Here is a 25,009-nt window from a genome sequence, read left to right on the forward strand (position 1 = left end):
ATCAGGCGGCTAATAGCCACGATAACTCAAGAGTGTCGGAGAGGAAACATTTTGTTAAACAAACAGTATGCTGTCTAATTGCTGTGTTCAGTCATCTGCACAGCTTATCACAGCAACTTTCTCTGATGTGAAGATGGAGTGGGCTGGGCTGCTCTGGGCAATTTTTATGATGTTGTTGTTGTTATTTTCTGTCACAGTATAAAAAGCGAGTTTGGAGGAGATGCACACAGAGAGAAGAATGGCATCTGATGTATTAATGTCAGGAGCCAGACATCTTGCATGCACGTTCAGTGGCAGAGCTTGCTTTGCCCTGGAGCGGTGCCCCTATTGAAATAAATTCACAGTGAAGCAGTTGAGACGATACTACAGCCAATTTGCTAATGTCTCCATTCATAATCGTTTACAGTGACATACAATGATAAAGGGATACTTGGTTATATACTTGGAGAGGACTCACTTTCATACTTTTACCTCACAGGCACTTGGGCATGCTTTTATAAACGGTTAATAATTACTTTTCAAGGTGGATAGAGAAGCCAGATTCATGTAAAATCTAAATATGTGAACATATTTGTAACAACAATGCAAGTAAAAACAAGAAAGCAGCAAACAAAAAAAAGGGGTGAAACATGCTGCCAAGAAACAGAGGGGGAAAAAATGCAGCGGTTTCTCTGAAGCAGATACTCACTTGCGACAGAGAAGTTATTTAAGGGGGTTTCCAGCTGGTCAACATCTTGCGGTCGCTCTTTGTAGCCAATGAATGTACCATCACTCTTCAGGAGAAAAAACCTTGGCCTCCAGTTCTTGATGTATTCTCCTGATATGAGAAAGAGATTGAAAAGGACGGCTGAGTTACAGGAGACAAGATAAAAACAACTTGTGACGACGTAATGGAGATTTTCAGAGGGGGTTTTCTGCTCACGGACAAACCTATAATGAGAAAACGTCACATGCTCTCACATTCTCAAAACGCTGACCAATGCACAATCATTTTGTTTACATTGTGGTTTCGTGATTAATGACAAAACAGTGTTGTCCTTTCTCTTTCGGTGTTAATTCCCAGAGGTGCAACCCATTTTCCTGCAATCTAATTACTATGCTGTTCACTAGTGCTCCCTAAAATGACCACCTTGTCGGCGTCTCTCTTTTAGTGTAGGTCAGCTGCAGGACAAATGGTGGTTTTAGTAGGAGTCAGGACCCTTTCCCCCCCCCCCCGCCCCGTCTGTCCCCTTTCCAGCAGTCACTTGCAATGAAAACTCTCAGGGAAGTTTTCTATCCTCCTACCGTTTCCTTGAACTGGCAAGTTGAAATCAAGGCTTTTAGCTCTGTTAAAAAAAAGTTATCTGTCAGCATTGCAATCCTAGAACACTGCTGGACCCCAAATGGACAGTTTAAAGGAACAGTGTGTAACATTTCGAAGGATTTATTAGCAGAAATGGAATATAATATTCCAGTTTGAATATTATAACTATGTTTTCATTTGTGTATAATCACCTGAAACTAAAAAATTGTTGTTTTCATTAGCTTAGAATGAGCCCTTCATATCTACATAGGGAGCAGGTCCTCTTCAAGGAATCCGCCATGTTGCTCCGTCATGTTTCTACAGTAGCCCAGAACGGACAAACGAAACACTGGCTCTAGAGAGAGCCTTTCACGTTTTTACGTTATCTGAAGGCCACCGTAGTTCTCTGACATGATTGTGAAACTGCGGTAACGTGAGGCGCAGAGCAGAAAACCGTGGTGCCGCCAGCTGCCGTCTGACTGTCGTTGCTCCTAAAGTAGTGTTATTATGGTAAGGATGGCCTCTGAGCGAGGCGAACGGCGTTACCACGGTTTTGCACTCAGCGGCTCACGTTACTGCAAGGGGAGAGAGGAAAGGGAGAAAAAGGGAGGAGTGAGCGGAGGGGTACTCAGCTAGTTGCAATCTGCAACCACACCACTAGATGTCGCCAAATTGTGCACACTGTACCTTTAAAACAAGAAGTATCAAAATCAATGCAGAATCCGAGATCATTTCTTAGTTTATTCCACACATTCTTCTTCCTTGTCGAAACCTGGCACCTACATTTACCCACAATGCAACTTAACCGTCGACAGTTCGGTTGGAGATTCAGGTGTGTTATGCTAGTAGTGGCTAATTTAGCTTTGATCTGCTTGCCTCAAGAACAGATGAGGAGCAGACTACAGATGTCTGGTAAGCTCACTTCTCTCCAACTCCAGACACCCAGATTGTTTTCATTTTCAAATTTGCAGCGTTCAGCCATGACCAATGCTTCCTCAAATTGCATCAATTGATGCAAATCATCTAATTTTGCACAGCTATATCTGAGAACTGTAAAAAGATGCTTTACATTTACAGTTACGGCATCTATATTTTAGTGAATTGTTTTATAAAACCGCAACCACCCTTCTGTCTCTTTCCTATCAATCATTTTGTAACACCAGCATCGTGTTTGCCAAGGCCTCAATTCGATTTTCAAATAAAACTTTCTACAATTCCAATTTTCTGGACAACGGCCATAACCTCAAGCCATGCATGTGCATCCCATTCATTTAGACACACTAGCATCACACAAATGAATCTCTCGTAGGCAGACAAAACTCAATTTATTCCGGTGACGCTTCAGGAAATGTCGCGCCAGATGTTGTGCAGACGGGGGAAAAAATAGCTTACATACCATAACAAGGCAGTGGCACACAGTGGAGAGGGACTTGAATATTTATACAGGAAAAGTGTAATTTATTTTTAATTACGGAGCCGCATATTAACCCCATGCAGAGCTGTAGCAAGCTGTCCTTAATTGCCCCATTTCCTCTAACACAGAAGTGTGGCATGTGTGTGAGAGAGAGGGTTTGTGTGTGTGTGTGTGTGTGTGTGTGTGTGTGTGTGTAGGAGATCCGTCAATATGAGCTTCTGTTACCCTCCTTCAAACCCACACTTCTGACTGATGAAACTGATAACAGATCATGTCTGAGACAGCACAGACCAAAACAGCAGCTCGTAATGTCTCCTCTGTTTGGTGTTCGTCCTTATAAAATATTTAAGGAGAGGACAAGGATTTACAACACTGGCTGAATGTCACTCTTCAAGATTTTTCACTTTTGACACCTCAAAATTATGAACTTCCTCTTCCCGCTTCTTTTCTACATTTTTTTTGAGAAAGCGATGACATGAGCAGCAAACGCTATTAGTACTAGAGTTACAAATTTCCGGGAATGTGTGCAAACTTAGGGTTTAAGCTGAACAACTAATTTATAAAAGAAATGTTTTACAATGGGCTGCTGAATGCAATGCATGGTTACAATTCAATTAAATGGGCATAATTTCAGCCACACATGCCATAAGACCTGGTATTGCTTTTTTATGTGTATTTTTCCCCCCCAAGTTCACGATTAAAAAGGAAAAAAAATATTTTGAAATTGTGCAAAAATTCAGCAATTCCACAAATTCCCAAAACAGTAGCCATGCTGCTAGAGGTAGCCATGTTGCTAACTGTGTTGTTGGTATTTGTTAAAAGAAAATGAAAGTGAAGCGGTTGTCTTTGCAACAGCGGTACCAAATAATACCACTTGGAAACGCTAGGGGGAGGAAAGTTGAAAAGGTATCTGTTGCCACTTTAACTTCCCTTTCTGACCCTTTTTGCAACCTTAAATAGGACATTTTCCATTTGTCCTTTATCTGTCAACATAAAAGGTTAGGAAGACAGGAAAAGGACACTTGAGAAAAGCATTCTAGTTGACCACATACAGCAGGATGAAGCCTTGTAACTCAGGCCGTCTGTACATCTCCCTCCAGCAGAGCATCAAGCCATCAACCCCAAAGCAAATATCCAAGTGCAAAAACACCTGATTTACTGCGACTGGCAGGGTGGTGGCACCAGTCACCACAGTAGAGGAAACATCTGCCCTGGAGCACAATATACTTTAGTCTTCAATCCACAGCAGATGTCCAATGTGTTATTACATTTTTCATCATGGCACAGGAGGAGATTTTTCATCTGGTTTTCTGCAGAGTAAGTGTTTTCACACCAAACATAGCTCATTTAGAAATTAGCTCGACTTCAAATTGCCATTCTTGCAGCCTTCCAACAAAAGCCACTCGTGCTAGATGTGCTGTCCTAATTAAAATACGCACCGGCAGGAATAGGTTTGGTGGATGGTTTCAATGCAACACAATTACCGTGATGAGTCGTTTGTCTGTTTTAAACTACCAGCCTCACCAATCAACCCCTACATCAGTCACCCATGTCACGTGCTCGCTGGTCTCCAGGGAATCCACATGCATGGCGTTATTTATCACAGACCAGACTTCCTTACTTCAGCATAAAATCTAAATAATCAAAGCACAGAAGAGGTGTCATTTAAGAGTACATGTAGCTGTATCAGCTCCGAGTTAAACCTGTTCAACACGAACATAAGTTGCCTAAATCATTTACACGGCGGCCAGAAAGTCTCATGAGCCCTCCGCACAGATCCTTGTTTCCCTCAGCTGGGCCCCAGCTGGTGCCTCGTTCTGTGGTCAGGTTTTGGCTGACCCATATCCCCCAGCTATAGTCCATGCCAGCCCACAGTGAGGACAGTATGTGCACAATGCAGGGACAGCATAATGAGCCCTCCTACCTGACACCGTGACACCAGACGAAGGTACACGCTTGTCTCGCTGGTGGAGACTAAACTTTTTAGTTTAGAAGTTTTGGTTTGGCAGCTGGAATACAGCAAATCACTTCCAGACTGAGTGAAGACCTTTCGTACATCACAGCATTCAGATCCTGATGGGCAGAGACAGGTGTTTATGCGTACGCGTGCATGTGCTTGTGTTGTAAATACATGTGTGTGTGTACGCTGCCTCTGTGAGCAGTGAAAGGTATTTGTGTGTTAACAGATTACAACAACATCCAGTTTGGAAGGCTCTGAACTTTTTCCTGCCAGCTCCGCTGACGCACAGCATCCACCAAAAGTAGCATGGGTGGTCATACATGACGTGATACGTGTGGCGTGTGTCAGCTAGACATTCTCTCACACTGAGGTGGCCCACTGTCACATGGATGTCGGGAAGATGACGACGCCGGCTCGCCATTCTCAGTCGCTAGACTCTCTAAACAGCTGTCGCTTTCTTGAATGATGTAACAGTGATATTGAGGATATTATGACAAGCGTGCATGGTCACTGGGGCGAGGCCACACAAAACATATGAAGAGGTCATGAAGGAATGTGACACTCGAGGTCTAAACCCTTCCTGATATTAATGAAACAGCTACTGTGATACTGCAAAAACCTTTAAATCACACTTTCCACATGCGGATGTAAAAAAAAAGCAGAGCTGTTTGTGTGCGGCATCTTTCATAAAGACTGTCAGAGAGATGCAACACCAAGAAAGGAAGTCCACATCTGCATCGCACATCCTTAATGCTCTTTCTAGACAGGAGGACACTGCAACTTCCTCATCTGTGACCACAAACTTGGGTCACATGACAACAGTGGAAGCAGCTATATCCGGCTGTCTGTGTCTGTGTGCGTCTCCACCACTCTGCAGCGCAGACCCCCACAAACAGTCTGTCTCTCAGAGCATAAAAAACAACAAAGATGACCCTTGTCAGCTTCCTATTTACACCCATTTCCCCTTCTACTTTTATTCAGTTCTACTTTCCACGCTGTGGCCTTTCTTAAGCACCGACATGACGAGAAAGTGAAACTGACAGCTGTTAATGGAGTAAATGGGGAAACAGCATTACGTTATACCTGTAGACCAGCAAATAAATCAAATATTATGCCTGCTTTCAATATTTTATGACTTGACTTCAATGCTTTGCAGCGTAGACCTCAAATACATCCTGTGTACAGTGAGAAACACAGTGCTGACAAAAGACAATGGGCCTCATAACAACACAGTAGAGCCTTCTGCTTTTAAGTCAGTTCATCATCATCATCACTGATGTAAACTAAACCCTTTTGATGTCAACATGTTCTCCAAAACAGGAAACTGGCCGACAGACTGACCACAACCTAGATAAGATAAAACCTCCTTCAAGTGTCAGGTCTCACTGTAACTGCCGAGACGCGCCTCGCTGTGAGGAAATCCACTAAACGATCCGAAGAATCAAAGCTTTTCTAATAAAAGTCAAGTGTGACAGCAGACATGTGGCTGAACTCAACCAAATTAGGGGAGAGGATTTGACACCAGATGAGAGATGAGAGAACTAGAGGGGATGAGAAAGCTACGCAGTGTGCAAAAGAGTTGTGCTAAGCGGAGTGGTAGTGAGACAGATCACTACATATGTTCGCCACATATGTAGGCCTGTGAGAGGAGGGGGGTGTTAGATCAAGTGTGTATGAGCTATGCGTCCTGTGTGTGTGTGCATGTGTGTGCATGGGAGGAGCTGTCAGGGCCTGATAGAGTGTCTTTACATGACAAGCAGCTGCTGAGGTCTGGGATGCGCGCTGGGCAAAGTGGAAAATAATGAACGGAGAACCGCTGCCAAACACAACAGAACTCATCTTTATTTGCCAACTGCTGCATGGCCCAGTGTGTGGACAGCTCCAACCTGCCACCGCCACGCCCTCGATACCCCAAACACACACACACACACTCACAACAAGGTAGGGCCACAGCTGTACATGGTGGAGCATCGTCTTGTTTGCTTATGAATGTGTGATCTGAAAAAGTACCCCAGCAGAGTTTGCCTTATCATAAGGTAAACCTTTATCAAAGACATCTTTTAACAGTGAATAAAAGTGAATCATCAAGGGCTGACACAAATGCTTCGAAGCTGCGACCGTTACCATGGTAACGTCTATCTATATATATCAATATATATAGATAGACGTATGTATTAATAATGTATAGATCCCAAAATAGCCCATGAAATAAGGAATAATCCCACAACATTATTCATATTCAACATTCATTGTTATTAGTTATTCTTAGACGGATATTGCTGTTTGCTGTGTTTAGAGATAGGTGCGTGTACATTAGTGCAACAGCGGCGCTGGCACTGAAACGGGAGAGATGGAGACAGACAGACAGAAGAACATGTCAGCCGTCGCTCCGCGAAGCTTCGAATACCTTCGAATATTTCTCTCCAAAGCTTCAAAGCCCAAAGAATTGTATTTGGGACAGCCTTAGCCATTCTATTCCAGATGCTGAAATGATCACGAGACTTGCAAGAAAAATAGACCCACAGGCATTCAAATTTACATTCATGTTTTCTTTCGACTTCGAAGCCATTTGCAAGTCAACTTGGCTTTAGAGACCTTAACAGTAAGGGCTGGCCAGGCAGGCTCATTGAGGGGTCAATAAATAATAGGAAAAAATGTGGAAGGCTTTAGACAGAAGGGGGGGGGGGGGGAGTGTGACAGAGGTTAGTGGCTGTTTCCGAGGAGCGTCCTGTTCTGTCCGTCTCTAAGTGACAGCGACAGGAATGTTGAGGTCCCAGCTGCTGTGGCTTGTTGGCTTTTAATAAGACACATCATGCAGCATTCATCGTGCGGCCCCCAAAAGGAGAGGCCACAGTGTCCTAACAATGTGTCCAAACTAACAGCTCTGTTGCACGTCATCCCTTTCTCTCCCCTCTTCTATCCGGTTTCTTTCTACTTCGAAGGATTTTAATAAAATTTCATGAACAATAATTCAAACAGAGGAGGCCCACCTTAGTCACTAGATAAACTACACACACACACACACACACACACACACACCACATGTGGATGAATGTAAGCACACACACACAGTGCGAAGAGGGTCAGACAAAATGCGCCTCTCAGTGCCCACACCCAGTGGTTGGACTTCCTGAGGGGGCTGCTGTTGGGTTTTGTCCCCGTCTGGCCATTCATGGCTTGGGGATGGGAGGAAGGGAGCCAGTGGTAACTGCATGAACTGTGCATGTGTATGTGTTTGAGTGGTGAGAATCGGATGAGAAGGGGGGGGGTGTAGGCGGAGGTTGAGGATTAGGGAATTAGAACTCCAAAGCGAGGGAGGAGGAGGGAGCGGGCTGCGCCTTTTGTTGGTTTTTCCTCAGCCGCCCCCGCCATCCCTTCGGCCCTTTTCTGCCGGGTTCTGCCTGTAGGCTGCAGCTGCGGCCTGCCACCCTGTGCCCTGCATCTCAATGAGCCACGGGCCGCCCGCTCCAGAGGAGAGGGGGCTCCCTGATGCAGGGGTCACCACTGAGCCCCGGCAACCACAAACTCCGCCCCACAGCGTCCGCTGCTCTGAGCCGCGGAGCTCTGAGCTGGGCTCCCTGTGCTGCCCGGACACCCGTCTACCCATTTGCCCCTCTCGCTGTGACCATATAAGGCAGCACCAGGCTCACATGCCATCCTAAACTGTCCAGGAGTTTGGGCTCCTACATTTTTCCCCCCTTCTCTTTATGTCTTCCTGACATCCCCCTCCTCTCCAAACCTCTTTTGTTGGCCCCTCTCTCTCCCATGCAGCTGGATGGGGGACTCCATTGCCAGGGCTTTGGCAGCGGCATCAACAGGTTGCGGGGACGGGCCACCCTGGCCTCCAATGTAGCCCTCTCTGTCTCGTCCCCTTATCCCTCTCTCTTTCTCTCTGTCGCTGCGGTTGCCGCTGCTACCCCAACAGGAAAAAAAAAACGCACGGGGGATGGGGGTTGTGCGATGGAGGCTGCCCCTCTTTCTCACGCTCGTAAGAAAGCCCTCACTTCTTCTCCGTGGTGAGTGACACCTGCTGATTACCATAGAGACACTGTGGGAAGTTCCCCCCTGCCACACTGGGGCTGAGATTTGCCCCCTCTCCCTGGGTAAACAAGCAGTCCATGGATTAGTTAACTGGGTTACTGCATGGCAAACAAATAAACACACATTATTTAGAGCAAATTAGAGCCAATGAACTCTCAATGACCAGTGTAAGATCAAACGCCCTCAAACAATCAGGGAGTCACTCCAGAGGATGCATTTTGTTCTGGAGACAGGTAGTCTCCAGCTGTGGGAAATAGTCAACTTCCTTCTAAAAGTATGATAAACCTTTCTATATGGCCTCTGATTAACTTGTAAAATATGCTCTGAGTATAACTGATGTGGAGGAAATGTGCACATATCTGAGCATACAGTCAACTCTTAGTCCGCAGACAGCTGAGCATCGCCTTTATCTCTCCGTTTCCCCTACCCTCCCTAAACTGGAGAGAGGTGCCAGTGGTGTGATTGATGTCGGAGACTGGGAGCTTTTCGCTGGTCCATAGCCGCTTCCGCCATGGGTCTGAGTTGTCAGCAGGGTCATTATCCTAGCAACAGGATGGTGGGGCTGTGGGTGAGGAGTGTGTGCTGGAAGTGGGGGAGGAGGACCAGGAGGGGGGTGAGCTGGTGGGGGCGGACAGAGGCAGAGAGAAAAGAGACAAGGAGAAGAGGAAGAATGTGGGAGTAAGAAAGGAAGAGAACAAGAGGAAAGACAGTTAGGAGGAAAGCGAGGAAACAACAGAGACAAAAAGAGGAAGAGAGTAACAGAGACGGACTACCACAGTTGTGGCGAGCAGGCGGACTCTGCACAGCAAAGTAAGCACACAGCAGGCTTGCCGTGAGAGGAGGCGAGCGGTGGAGGTGCCACCTCCCTCAGCCTCCTGGTCCCCCCACCATGCCAGCCAGCCTGCCTGCCGACAGCTGCACCCCAGTAATTTACTTCTCTCCACCACATTTAGCAGGAAGACTGCTTCCCATTACCCAGAGCAGGGGGTCCGCGCTGACGGCCAGACACCCGGCCAGAGCGCTGGCTTCCCGGTGTGACACCCTCTGCTGCTGGACCCGCCTACAGGGGCTCCATTCCCTCCTAGATGGGCCTGGCACTTCAAATTCCACTGCTGATGATGATCAACTGGGTAGCATCTGAGTATTTAATCACCAAAGTTGGAGTTATCTGTTGTTATTTGCAAAAAGTTTTAAAAAATAAATACATGCTACATCTGTTAGTTTCAGTCAAATTACTAAATTACCCATCATCACAGAATTATATCCCCCAGTTTACTCAGTTTTCCCTCTTCAAAATCCCCTTTATGTCTCACTTAGCTTCTAGGATTTTTTTTGCACACACTTTCACTTTCATGATTGTTCCCCGTCAACTAGTCTGTTGTTTTGGTCTAATTTGACTAAGATTTCTTTAGTCTATTAGTCTTTAAAAAAAAAAAAAAAATCCCCTCTGAATGACTTATTTCTAAGAAACTTCTGAGCACATCTCTGGTAAACAAGATTTAAAGTGGTGCTTTGGCGTGATTCTTTGTGGAGAAACTCAGTTTCACAGATCTGTCGATTAAATGTTAGTCGACTAAGAGTTTCTTTGGTCGAGGACAGCCCTACTGGTTATAATAAATATTGTAGGGAAACTCAGGCTTTGAAGAAAAACTAAAATTAATTCCTTAACATGCCTTTATCTCATCTCTTTTAAATTACTTTTAAGCAGCTCTGATGTTAATTTGTCAAACATTGGTCAGTGTTCACCATACATCTAGATGAAAAGAACATTAAATGTCTTCTTCTTTAATTCTATATCTTTTGACAACAACTTGTAAAAGTGTTTTTAAATTGGAAATTACTGTATAAATGATCAAAATCATTACACTGCAAATTGCTGATAAAACATTGCCTGAATGGAGTTTCATAAGTTGTATTATTTGTTAATTCAATACTTGGAAATCAGTTATTTAATGTTAAGTGGTCATTTATCAGTTAAAAAATGCAGCATACGGAAGTCTTTCTTTCATTTGTACTTAAAAACAAATGGTGAAACACAAAAGGTTTAATTATTTATATAACTTCATAACTACATACATAACGCATTACTAAAATTAAGTAGGAATGCACTGCATACCTTTGTTTCTGATTAAAGTAACTTTATTACCATGACATATTATCCACAAGCTTCAAGATAACAAACATTTTGGGATCCACTTTAATTTTATGTGCACTCGAGACTTGTTTATGTGTAAAAGCCTCACAATATAGGTGTATATTTGCAAATTGGAGGAGCCATCACTCCAGTTCTGCAGTACGTAATGTGTGTGTTTGTGCTGCAGCAGTGTGTGGCCCACGACAGCCATAATGAGGGGATGTGTAGGAGCCTGGGCGAGCCCAGCAGCAGAGTTGGCAGCCAGTCAAAGTCTTGAGACAGTCAGCATTGCAGCATCATGAGACATTCTTAATCAGGTGGGCCTGCTCCTTTGAAGAGCATTTAACTGTGCAGGAAACACCACATTCCCTCACTGAGATCACCAATACAGAGAGAAAACTAAAACCAATGTGGAAAATGCTGGCTCAATTGTCGGACGCCTGCTCGCCAGATGCACGAGGCACAGATATTGAAAAGATTAAAAAAAGAAAATGTTTCATCTACTATGACTACTGTGTCTGGTGTTTCACAGAACCCATGCATGCTTTCCCCCCTCTCTCTCATTCCCACTCTGTGTCTCATGCACTTTCCTGGACCACCAACAAGGTCTCGCTCGGAGGAGCAGCTCATGGGCGTCCTTCAGCCGCATGACCAGCGAGGGAGCCAATCAGCTGATGAGCTCCAAACCAAACCGCGAGAGGGTCTCTGTGGCATGTCGCACACAACATCCATCCGCTCTCCTGAGGCCGACTGGGTCACTGAGCAATGTTCTGGGAACATCACAAAGACGCTGCTCAACTTCTGTCTCTGTCTCTCTCTGCCTGCCCCTTTATGTTTCCCCTCGCTATCTCTACTGGTGTGCCCTCTGCCTTTCCTCCCTCTCTCACCCCACCCACCCCTCCTCTCATGAGCCGGAGCCAGCTGAGCGTGCTACCCAAATCCAACAGTTGTTGCGGCCTTCGTTAGCCTAACGAAGGGGCCGGCTCTTTATACTTGTCAGGGAGCAAATGAGTCAAACAAACAAGGGCCAGGGAAGAGGGGAGGACAAGCGAGCGCTGTTCTGTTGAGCTTCACTGGGTTCTTGGCCGCAGCACTTCCCTGGAAACTAGGGAACCCACAATCTGCCTCTTTGATGTCTGATGATGCTCTGGCTTTGATGGAAACTTTGGAAAAACACACTTGCAAAAAGAAATAACACGCTGCTCGGTCTCTGTGGCCACTAGAGGCCGTAGGCACATTCAAAGTGTGTGGGTGCACTCGTTGAAGGATCTAAAAGGGAAGTACCATTTGGGGACGCATAACAACTGGTTATGATAGTAACAAAGTTACAGTGTTTTTGCAAGCCTGTACTTGTGATGCGGTCTGTGCATAAGGGCACCGGGTAATGTCCTGCTGGCAGTGTAACTTTTGAATAAATATGCTTCACACTGTCCATACACTCGCACATTTGCATATGCATGTCCAGACGTACGTACACACGCTACTCCCGTCCTACTCGGCTGCTTCATCTTGCATTCCAAAGCTGTCCTTCCACAACAGACAGCCGAGATAACAGTCACAACAACACATCCCGGGCAGCATCCACAATCCAGACACATTACTGCAGCTTAAGGAGAAAGTCTGAAGGTGTGTCCTTCAAGAATGAGATCATTTCACTGAGCGCAGCAGCCTGTCTGGAACAAATGAACAGAGCACTCCAAGGCTGAGAATCTGCAGCTATAATGACAGATTAGCTCTACTGGGGGGGTTTACAGGGTAGTAAAGGCACAATGCTCGCTCTACTTTCATTTTAGGAGCCTCTGCACAGTTTACACGTGCATGCTGAACATGACTAATCAGACAGGAATCAAGGCGCGAGTCTGAGTGACATGGATGTGTTCAGCTGACCTGCGAGAGCTGCTGTGCTCTGTGCATGTGACTGACCCACCATGAAATCCATTCATCGTGTAGCACCATTAAACGGGCATTACTGGGGGGAAAGGCCACACTCTTAACTGTACCTCTTTTGGTTGAATCTAATGTAGTTTGGTGCTGTCCGTGGAACACACACACAAAATGTTGATGGGAATATGGAGGGCTATCTTTTGTAAAACATTAAATTGGTGTTTTGAGTGCACACATGGGAGTAATGAGCATGCAGCTGAACACACTTGGAAGCGGTATAAGCCGTTTATTATTACGCCCACATGGAGATGTGAGTCACTTGGGTGGCGCCGCCGCCACCACACAAAAAAAGCTCTCAAGGTGCAACATGGGATGATAGTGGTTGAGTGGGGGGGGGGGCTGCGTGGCTGAGGTGATGGACAGCGAGACAGGGCTACTGCAGGTTCACCTTCTGCGCGGTGGCTCTGGGGCAAAGACTGCATGACAGTGACGCGACACTAAAAGCCTTCCTGTCAAGGAGGCAGGTGGACGCCCTCCAATCAAAACACAGAGGCTCTGGGTGACATTTCACAGGGCACAGCTGCTGGGCCGCGACAGCATGCCAACTCACTATTCCTGAAGGGTTGTTTGTTTAGTGTGTGTGTGTGTGTGTGTGTGTGTGTGTAACAACTAGAAGGGTGTCACTGCTGTGTGTGCATGAGTACACTACTGCCACACGACCTGGCTGTTTTTCTACCAGTCACTATTTGACTACTCTTGTAGTTATATTTTACACTGGCTCTCAGTATCTTCCATTCTTATCAGCACTAAGGTGTGGAAAAAGTGACCTGTGCCAGTTCTGTGGCACAAATAATATACAGAGAAAGGGACAAACACCAGTGAGTATACACATTTACAGAATGAATGACACTTCGGCCCGGACCTTTGACTGTCATGCCTAACTAATGCGATTTTACATGCTCCCAAACAAAGACAGGACGGTCCTGTTCCTGTTGTTTCCCTAAAGAGAGACACAAAAACACAGTTTGCGCCTAATTCCTCTGACACATGTCCGAAATACATGAATTTTGCTTTATAGATTTATATGAAGAGCTGTAGGATATCCAAGATAAATCTATATTTTTTTCAACTACTTCCTAATTGTTGCAGCTTTGGTCTATGCTCAACAGAGCTTCTGCAAATGAAACACTAATAGCACCCAATGTTTTATCCTTTTACTCACTGGCGGGACCAGGGTGTGTCTGCCTGAGACCAACTGAGCCGAACCAGGCTGACTCTTTCCTAAAACAGCAGTCTGTTATGCTCTTAGCCCAAGCCTTGAGGAGGGGGGGCGGAGCTCGGGCTAACGCACCACAGCGGCACACTGTTCCCCCTCCCCAAGAGTCCCAGGAACTCTCCTTGTGACCTGCTCCCATCACCTTATCCCCTGAGTCAGAGTCTCGGTTTCCCCTTTTCCAGTAAAAGCCTGGTACCTTGGCACTGGGCCTGGGAGCCTTCAGTGGTTTTGGAGAAGTTCCTTATCCTATTTTGCCCCCGGTGGTGGTGGAGGCGGCGGTGGTGGAGTGGGCTCCGTGAGGCAGCCGCAGTTTCAAGGCAGAGTTAGTATGCGCACATAAAGCTGCTCAAAGCCAGCAGGTATGTGAGGAATGCCTCTTCGTCCAAACAACAGGACTCACGCCCGACACAGAGCCGTGCCACGCCACACAGCACTGTCAGAGCAGCTAAATGGGGCCCACTGGGGACTCTGCAACTGGATGGCTCTTTACATTAGATCTGGAGTACAGCCTGTTTAAATACAGTTAGCCTGTGATCAATCACCTTGCACATGTGTCATTCGGTTCAGGCATTTCTGTAGAAAAGAAATCCGTCAATGGTGTACTACAGTAAACTCTTGCTAATCCAAGTACTTCAGGAATGAAGGTAATTGGGGATTTGCGAAATATTTAAACCATTAGAGTAAAAACATACATTTTCAAAGTGTACACCATTTATGCCAAAACACAAAGTAGTTTATGAGTATATGGAAACTGCCATGTGCATGTATTCCATGAAACCAAGTACTTGTATTGCAGTTTAAAGCATCAACAAGGGATTTAGAAATATTTGCATAACTAACATATTTTAGGGTATTTGCATATTCTGTGTTCTCTGACAGCTTGCTTAACCGGCAAGTTGGGTTTCTAATACATGAGGTGATGATGACTAATACTACATCTTAATTGTAAAATGCACAAAAGAAACCATACAACATAAATAATCAGAAGCTTATCTTATTTCACTTTCAAGCACAGAAAAGGTTAAAGTGCAGTTACATTTGAAGCGATCAAAAATAAAAGTCTTTACAACTGAAATCAAACCATACAGTACACATTTTATCTGTGCATTTACCTCTTTTATGCAGCCATCCCTCCTTGACAATCACCACATTGGTCATGTTGGTGGGCAGGGTGGAGGATCCAGGTTTCCCACAGGGAGAGACACAGCTTTGTTTCCAAAGTTTTCTTCACTCAGCTCTGTGCAGAGGTCCTGGGGTTTACAGCCACCTTCTCAAAGGCGGTTACCTATTAGTTGAAGAAGAGTAAAAATTAGCCCCATATTGAGGTGAACGATTTTTTCCACTTGTCTGAATATTAACCCACAGGTCAACATAGTAGAGGAGAGGCAGTGGAATTGAGAGGATCCTAGTGTTTTATGGCCCAGTTAGTGGAGGATATGCTAAAACCACAGCGTAGTCCCTTTCACATTTGGAACCTGCAACATTGCAAGGTTCAAATATCAGTGTATGGCCGCGGTTTTTGGCATTCACAATGAAGTCTCCCCACTTATTGGAAAATTCCATGCTGTTCACACACAACCATTCCTGATGGTTTTCTCTACTCACGACCAGAAACAGCAGGGAAAATAGAAATATAGAGATTAGAATGAGAAAATAATGACATAAAACAAGTCTGACAAAAGCTGCCTTAAATGATGGATTTCAAAACTTATTTTGCAGTTGCATCGATTTGGTGTTTAGTAATGTTTTCAATCCAATTTAATCATACGTGCCCATGAGGATTTTGTAACTTAAATAATTTGTTAAAGGGATAGTACTGGTGTTTTGAAGCGGGTTGTATGAGCTACTTATCCATAGTCAGTGTGTTACCTACAGTAGATGATGGTCAGCACGTCCACAGTTTTTCAGAAAAGAGTTACCGCACAATCAATGTACTGCTGTGGACGGGGCCGGCAGCAAAATGTATTTCAGCTACCTCAGTGTAAGTGTACGCTATATCTAGAATATTTCCGCTGGTTTACCTTGCTGTGACTCAGCAATACAATCTATGTTTCAGATGGGGAACTGAAGCCTTTCTATGGTCTCGCCAAAGCAACCTGACTCCATTGAAAAAAAACTGTAATTTTACCATGCAGAACACGGGAGTTGCTGGTCTACCGCTGCCTCGATTGTTTGTTCATTTGTTTCACACATATAAAACGACAAAAAATTAGCCCCATATTGAGGTGAAAGATTCACTATTCGCTATTCACCAAAAGTCCCAACCCTTAAAAAAAAAAAGTTGTTTTTTTCAATGAAGTCTGGTGGCTTTGGCAAGAGCATAGATGGATACAACGGCTTCACTTCTCCAAAGGCTGTCTGACGGCAAGGTAAAGCGTTGAAAATATTCTAAATATAGCGCACATATAAACGGATCGATTGTTTTAGGTGAGCCTTTCTTTTAGGTGGCTAACATACATTTTGCTGCCAGCCTCTTACATAGCAGTACAATGCTTTGCTTTCGTGCGGTAACTCAGGTCTGCGTCTCCAAGCTGAGGGTTTGCTGAACGTCAGCTACTGTAGGTAATACACCGACTATGGATAAGTACCTCATACAACCCCACTTCAAAACACTATCCCTTTAAGTGGTTTGGTGAGTATCATGTTTTTGTTTGTGCTGAGCATACTGTAGGATGTGAGTTTCTGAGGGGGATGGCGGGGATTATTATCCTACTTGCTAAAACTTGGACTGGATTGGAAGACGTACTCAAAAGGAACAAAATAATTTTCCAATCGCACTTTCCGTACAGAGTATTTCCTCTGGTACTCCATTGCCAACCGCAGTGAAGTTCAACATGAACATGAAGGTGCTTCATTACCATTTCTCTGAAAAAAATATTGGACATTGATCATTAAATTCACTATTATACATTTATGATCATTTTGATAAAAACGTGAGAATGCAGCAATGACCGGACACATCAAGGGAATCAACCACATCCAATAAATACAACAAATTTAAAAAAGAATAATTAAATAATTTATTAATTTGTGAGATGTGAGCTCAATTACTTGAGATAATATTTGCTGTCTTGCAGTGAGTGTGCCAAATGTAATTTCCCCTCAAACATCAGAAAACCTCTACATCTTCAGGCAGGGCCCCAACATAGCTACAGAAATGTCCAGTTAGGCTATTTCCAGGTTTTGGTAAATTTGGAAAGTACAGTACATTTTGAAAAAAGAAAGGCAGATATTCTTGAGTGTTCTGATAAATGCACCGCTAAGATTTGCTGTATTTTCTTTTACCTATATCTCACATACTCTGATATTTTTTACTGTGAAAACATTGTTATGAAGCGCTGAGACAGAAATGGAAAGGACAATTAATATACTGTACTATACATTATAGGAAATTAGTCACAAAAAAAATCAGAAAACCCCTTCATGTGTGTGGCATTATCCAAACAGATTTGTTTGTTTAAAAACATAAACAGTTAAGATTCAAATATAATATCACATGATAAAGATCATGTGATGAGATCAAAAGCTCCAGAACAGCTACTAAATTGACTTTGAGATCGGATGGTTTTGTTGACTGTAAAATAATCATGTTGACGTTACATCAACAGATCAAAATATTCAATGGCTAATAAAAAATAAAAGTTTTTTTCACCCACAATTCCATGACAACTCCATCTGCTAATGAAGATCATGTGATATGATCAAAAGCTCCAGAAAAGCTACTAAATGGGCCTCGAGTTGAGGTTGTTCTGTTAACAAAATAAAGACGTTGCGAGGTGAAGGTGCCCTGTATCTGTGAGTGTTTTTATTCACATCTGGCCACAGTTGTGGATGCATTACGGAAATGTTACTAGGTCCTTGTGAGGTAAACTGCCAGCAATATGAGCACACATGACAAAAACTGCTGTCACATTTACATTGTAAAATATGTGAAATGGTCTTCAGAAAGATTCATGAGTAAAGTGCAGCATAAAAACTAAAAATGGGTTAAAGATCAAGCTCCAACGATAATATTACGATGTATGACAGAAGACAGGATAAGACTGCATTGACATCATCAGATAAACCAAATGGAGCTGAATTCCATCACAGATTTATCGGTTATTCCTCAACGGCACATACCAAAACCTGCGGGCTATCACAACCAAAACACTTAACCTTTTGATTCATTCAGTGCTTTTTATTATATAAAAGGCAGCTTTGAATGCAGAAGCAAAAGAGTGATCAATTGCCATGCTTGTTCACACAAATGCCACATACTGCACCAGGCAATCTCTGACCATCAACTGAAATCAATTTGCCTGCTGCTGCTCCGTCAGAGTACGGCCATCAAAAGAGAGCTCTGTTTGAGTGGCCTCATCCAGCTTACTGGTGGGGACAACAACAGGAAGTGGATGTGACTATTGACAGACTTTGAGTCATATCAGTACAGCCCCAGGCTCTAACACATCTGTCAGTGAATGTGCGATCAACATGCCTTTTACTGCCTTTCTGCTCGCTTCCATCAATGAGCAAAAGTGAGTTTGTGAGAGCGCAGTTTATTTTTGCTCGGTGTTTTTGTTTATTGCACTGGGGTTGTGGTGCTTGTGTCGCACAGTCGATGTTGGGAGGATCTTGGAGAGGGATTTGAAAAAAGCACACTGAGTGCTATTCAAACTTCGGGATCACACAAACCGTTGGATCTCTCCGGCATCTTGGTGTGTGTGTGTGTACTCTGTGACACAGGCACGCACACATTATATACACATTGGGATACATCACACAAACAAACTTGAGCGCACACACCACAGCCAAAAAAGCTACACATGCACAAGACCCGGCTCTGGAGCCACAACAGAGCGCTGCTGTTTTAATGGGAGCGACCTGTTGCTACTGCGGCCTGTGTGGAAAAGCTGGTCTGCTGCCAGCGCTGCAGCCCAGCAGCCACTGAATGAACCCAGTACCCTGACAGCGGGTCACATGGTCCTCAGGCCTCTGGGCCACCGCCTGCCTGCCTGCCCGCCTGCCCTGCTGTCAGTGCGGCTTTCAATCATTCATCTTTCTGGCTTCGGCACCAGGGGCCATCCCATTCAACGCAAATCAGTCTCATGCTGCAAAGATGCCACACACCGAGCCCGTCACTAGGCCACAGAGGACAGTCCCATGTTTTCATGGCAGGAAGCAGAAAATCAGGCCGACATCACCACACTACTTCCTTCATCACAGATCGATAGATACAAGTCTGTTTTTTGCTCTATTTCCCGCTGCTGCATGAGTAAACAAGAGAGTCAGAAGCTGATTTACAAAGATAGAAACTTACACTCAAATATTTAAAATGAAACAACGAAATGAGAAACATGCTCACCTGTTGCTGGTAAACAGCAAGCAACGCTTGGTTTGTGTTCAAACGTCACAATGAAACCAGTACTAGTAGTGTGTTCTACTACACAGTGCCAAGTTCCTCTATCAAGTTCCCTGAAAACACATCACTAATGATAAGAATATTGTGGGTAGGTGTAGCTGAACACCAAACCACAGCTACTGTAACTGCTCTTTAATCCTGTGATGACTTGAACAGAATGAAAATGTTTTCATTTTCATTCTGTTCAGACAAGCTAAGAACTAAATTATTGATAGATCACAAAGCTGGATTTATTCAAATATATACCAATAGTCACATTCTGTCATTTCAAAAAAAAAATCTGGATAACACACAAAGTAAGACCTCAAAGTCCTGGTGTATTTGGTTCATTGCAAATCAAATGATCTGGTTGTTAATGTGAACAACTAGTAAACAAGATGAATGGAGCAACAAGTATGTTAGGCTGCAGTGTTCTCAGTTTGTGACAGAGAAGAGTACCGTCATGTGATGCCGACGGTGGGCTATCCATCATTAGAAGCGTATCCTTCTCAGTGATAGTGCATCTAAACTCCTGTGGCGCAGGCAGGGGGACGGGCACAATAAGTTTGCCTGTGTGTACAGGGGGTAAAAATTTCAAGCAACATTCCTCAGATTCTGCATGCAACTGGTGGCACATTTGCGTCAACAGGGCTGCGAGGGGATTGGGTGGGAGGTGACTGGTATTTTCTAAAGAGAACAGGCAGAGCCACTGGCTGCATCATTACGCCAGCTTGTTGCGTCTTCCGTGGTCACATGCCAAGTCCCCCTGCGTACACACACTGGACAGACGTAGTCCCGTGTCTCATGACTGGTAAAAAAAAACTTTTGACACTAAAGGCGTTACGGTACAACATGCCTGAGGACACTGTTCTATTTCCAGGCTGTACATGTAAGTAACCTATGGGAGGCAAACAGACAGTAAAGCGAGGTTTATCTCAAGTTGGACATTTAAAGCAGCAGTGGGTAGAATTGGAGCAAATGTGATTTAAAAAAAAAAGTTATTTTTACAAAACGGTCACTATAACCTGACAGTAGTGCATGAGACAGGTAACCTGAAAAAAAATCATGTGCCTCTGTGTCCTTCGGTGTTCCTAATGGCATCTGCAAGATTTCAAAGATCAAAGAAAAACAACCAATCAGAGCCGAGCTGGAGCCTTGCCGTCTATGAGCCAGCTGTCAATCACTCGCGAACTCTGATCAAATGGTCAAACTAGTCAGCGCTGATCAAATATGAATCAATATTCTGTTACTGTAATGCTTATTTCTCGCATAACATGTTATCAGAGACATCTTGTAGTGTACTGCTTAGCTGTAAAATGAGAAAGTTTGTGACCAGGCAGCCATGTTGAGATCAGTTGAGGAAATACCAAGCACCGCCCACCAGCCAGAGCACAGCCAATAGGAACGCTCGCTCTCTGAAATGACCTGTGATTGGCCAAAGTCTCCCGTCACGGGCTACATTTTCTAAAGCCTGAAAACAGACCCATGAGGAGATGCAGAAGTCTAGTTTTCTCTCAGAACACTTGAATTACAATATGCTGAAAGGTTATTATGGAGTTTTTGCCCAATAATGCCAAAACAAATCTGCCTACTGCAGGTTTGAACCAAACCAAACCACACCTTTTCATTTTGACTCCCACCACGTCAGTATGCTTTCACATCACAGACTCTTCAAAAAAATATATAAAATTCCTGTAAAGAAATGCATGTAATGTCATCATTGTATGTGGGGATGATAACAGTGTTGACAGTGAAAAGCTATGACCAAAAACAGCTATACCCACATGCATTCTGCAACTGTACTGATTACAAGGGAGGGAAATAAGAATATATACCTTTCCTTTAAATGACTTCTCTTGTGTGCAAAACCTAAAAGGTCATTGAGCACCACTACAATGTTGCATCTAGTCACAACAAAGATGTACTACTTTATATCAGTTGACGTGAATGCAACAATGTCACAACAACAGAGCAGCAACAAGCTAGAAAAGCTAGTGTGGCCTGCACATTACTCACTGAAAACAAGTAAACAAACAGCAGTGGTAAGTGCATATAACAATGAATGAGCTGCCTCTCTGTGTTGTTTGTTTTCGTTTGCCTCCTTAGGCCATTAAGTAGGAGCGAAAACAACTTTCTGGTAGAGGTGAACCGGTTAAAGAAAGCTGCAGCTATTTTGGCCTGAGGAGGTGAAGAAAAGAAGTCATCATTGTTAGTTTATCTAAAGAAAAATGGGTTTGTACACAACAAATAACAACGTATTATTCACCACAGGATGTTTATAAACAATACTTTACATGTATATAACTTCCACGCTGCAGTGAAGTGAGGAAAGCACCTAATTTGAGCGCTAGAGAGAGAAGGATATGGGGCCTAGCAGGGCAGCTTGGGTGAGAATAAACCGCATCCCATGTTAAGTACAATGGGGGACCTACCCTGTCTAGCTGTCGACCTCTTCTACTTAACCATGCAAAAGGGAAAACGCCGACGTTTACCTGGACAAGGGATTCAACAACAGTGTGTCCGTCTCATTATTGGGGAGCTGTTTCGGCGGTGTATTAAGTTGATAAGTCCTTCAACAACCTGGTACAAAAGTGCTCTCATTTACTCCGTTTCTTTGCCTTTCTTCCACTCTACACCTCCCAACAAGCGCTGTCTGCAATGCCTCTGTGGCAAGCCGCGTCCTCCCGGGTCCTAGAGCCCGATAGTGTTAGGTAGGTAGGAGTCACTCATAGAGGAGGAGGAGGAGTGGTGTAGAGGTTGTCAGCTAGTCCCATTGAAAAAAAAAAAGCCTGCAGTGTTTTCTATAGGGGCTTATTTAAGGGGGGGGGGGGGGGGCTGCATGGCCTTGCTGAACTCGTTGCGTTGTTTTATCTGTGGGTTTCAAAATAGGGTCCTGGGCCCTACAGAGGCCCCCTTGTAAGGTTTCCAGGGGATCCTCAGTAAAATGTGGGATATCTGTTTTTCTCACTTCCTGAAACAATCCAGCAGATAATGTACTGACTTTTTTTTTTTTTTTTTATACAGCTGTTCATTAGTATATATAACCTTTATTTAACTAGGAAGTCACATTGAACCAAACCATCCTTTTAATTTTGACTCCCACCACATCAGTATGCTTCACATCACAGACTCTTCAAAAAAAAAATTCCTGTAAAGAAATGCAAGAAATGCATATATAAAATGCATTACTGAGGACTGTAAAAGCTATGACCAAAAACAGCTATACCCACATGCATTCTGCAATTGTACTGATTACAAGGGAGGAAAATAAGAATATAACTATATTATACCTTTCCTTTTATGACTTCTCTTGTGTGCAAACTGTGGACCTAAAAAGGTCATTTTAGCACCACTACAATGTGGCATCTAACTGAACTCTGCGTTGTTTTATCTGTGCCGGTGGGGTTCCAAAATAGGGTCCTGGGCCCCTACAGAGGCCCCTGTAAGGTTTCCAGGGGATCCTCAGTACAATGTGAGATATCTGTTTTCTCACCTCCTGAAACAATCCAAGGAGATAATGTACTGACTTTTTTTTTTTTTTGATACAGCTGTTCATTAGTATATATAACCTTTATTTAACTAGGAAGTCACATTGAGATTAAAACCTCTTTTACAAGTGAGACCTAGCCAAGACAGGGTCAAATTTATATAGCTTGTCTATCTCTTGTACTACTATTACTTCTGTAATTATCTCTCTGTATTTGTTTTTACTTATTTATATGTATATGTATATATATGAATATATATGAATATATATGTTCTTTCTTCCTTTTCTATTATTTTTTTACTTTCTCCTTTTTTTTCTTTATTTCTTTTTAATTTTCTTCACTTGTATTTATCACAATTGTGACTACTGTTATTTTGTTATCATATGCTAAGTTTATTCATGCAATTATCTTACGTCGGGGGGATCAATGTGTATTGCTGTCTGTATTGATTGTGTTCTATCGTTTGTGGGGGGGGCGGGAGGGGGAAGGGGGAAAAACTCAATAAATATATTGTTTAAAAAAAAAAGACAGGGTCAAATAGCAGCATCCAACAAATAAAGACAACATTGCATCACGACAGCAACAATAGGTACGACAAAATACATTACATCACTATACAGTGCATTAACAATGCAGCATGTTGGTCGTGTGTTTGCTATTTAATTGAAACAACTGCAGCTTGCAGTGATCACTTCCTTTATTCTATGTTTAAAATCATTTAAAGAGATAAGGGTCTCAAGTTTAAGCTTGATTTAGTGATTAAATGTTTGTGCTTTACCACCTGCTGTACAATGAGCTGCAACGATTGATTGTTTTGATTATCGATTAAAGCTGCAGTGGGTAGAAATGAAGCAAATATGAATAAAACTGTCACTATATCCTGACAGTAGTGCATGAGACAGGAAACTTAAAAAAAAAAAGCATGTGTCCTCCGGTGCTCCTAATGGCATCTGTAAGATTTCACAAACAACCAATCAGAGCTGAGCTGGAGCCTGCTGTCTATGAGCAGCTGTCAATCACTCACGAACTCCGATCAAACTAGGCATCAAATATGAATCAATATTCTGTTACTTTAATGCCTATTTCCCGCCTCAAATGTTTTCAGAAACACCTTGTTGTGTACGGTTTAGCTGTAAAATGATAAAGTGTGTGACCTGGCAGCCATGTTGAGATCAGTTGAGGAAATACCAAGCACCGCCCACCAGCCGGAGCACACTTTCTCATTTTATAGCCAAACAGTACACTGTAAGATGTTTCTGAAAACATTTAATTATTGGCCAAAGTCTCCCGTCTTTGATCCCAGATTTTTTAAAGCCTGAAAACAGAGCCATGAGGAGGTGCAGAAGTCTAAATATCTCTCAGAACACTTGAATTACAATATGCTGAAAGGTTATTATGGAATTTTCGTTTTCGTCGTTTGGTCTGTAAAATGTCAGAAAATGCTGTAAAATGGAAAAAATGCTCATCCCAATTTCCCCAGGGCCTAAGTTAGCATAGGCTATTTATATTATAAGTAACGAATAATGTACAGCGAGCCGGTCATTGTTGTGAAAGAATCCCCTTCAGGGCGATGCCACACCCCGACATCGCCCTGAAGGGGATTCTTTCACAACAATGACCGGCTTGCTGTACATTATCCCGCTTATTACACGGCTACTTACTGAAGGAATCAATATTTTGACACAAAAACGGTCCGCCATAGCAACGGTCAGCTGTACATATAGCAACGGTCTGCTATAAAAAAAAATAATAGACCATAGAACGCCGTGATTGACCAATCAGAATTGAGTATTCAACACAACCGTGTAATAATTTCCAATAACTTCTACTGAGGCTGTAGACAGTTCTTTGAGTCCCCTTAAAATTGTATTATAACAAAATGTTATTAAAAGTCATTAAATCATGTAAAATGTACAATAATCATGTAAAAGTAGCGATGTAAAAATACTCCAAGCAGCAAAACAAAGTTTAAAAAATATATATATCAGCAAAAGTTAAGTGTGGCTAAATGTCATTTTTGTGCTCTCTGCCCTCAAGGCTTTATTTGTTTGGCTTACCACTTTTATTTATTTTTTTTGTAAATATGTTTTATTGATTTTCAAAGATTTTATCCCACAAAAATAACAGATACAAAACATGTATAAATCAAA

The 25,009-nt window shown here is 43.4% G+C and overlaps 1 protein-coding gene across 1 annotated transcript in view; it reads right to left on the minus strand.

The window, feature by feature from the left end:
* The window catches only part of akt1 (v-akt murine thymoma viral oncogene homolog 1), a 36,881-nt gene extending 14,767 nt beyond the window's left edge, over positions 1–22,114 (minus strand). Inside the window, exons 1-3 of the mRNA XM_037746375.1 lie at positions 21,864–22,114; positions 15,104–15,276; positions 689–817 (exon numbers count right to left, since the gene is read on the minus strand). Of these exons, the coding sequence (XP_037602303.1) occupies positions 689–817; positions 15,104–15,149 (175 nt within the window). The 5' untranslated portion in view covers positions 15,150–15,276; positions 21,864–22,114. The remainder of the gene's footprint in view (positions 1–688; positions 818–15,103; positions 15,277–21,863) is intronic.
* Positions 22,115–25,009: the final 2,895 nt, after the last annotated feature.

The sequence above is a fragment of the Sebastes umbrosus genome, chromosome 16 (assembly GCF_015220745.1).
Source record: "Sebastes umbrosus isolate fSebUmb1 chromosome 16, fSebUmb1.pri, whole genome shotgun sequence".
NCBI lineage: Eukaryota > Metazoa > Chordata > Actinopteri > Perciformes > Sebastidae > Sebastes > Sebastes umbrosus.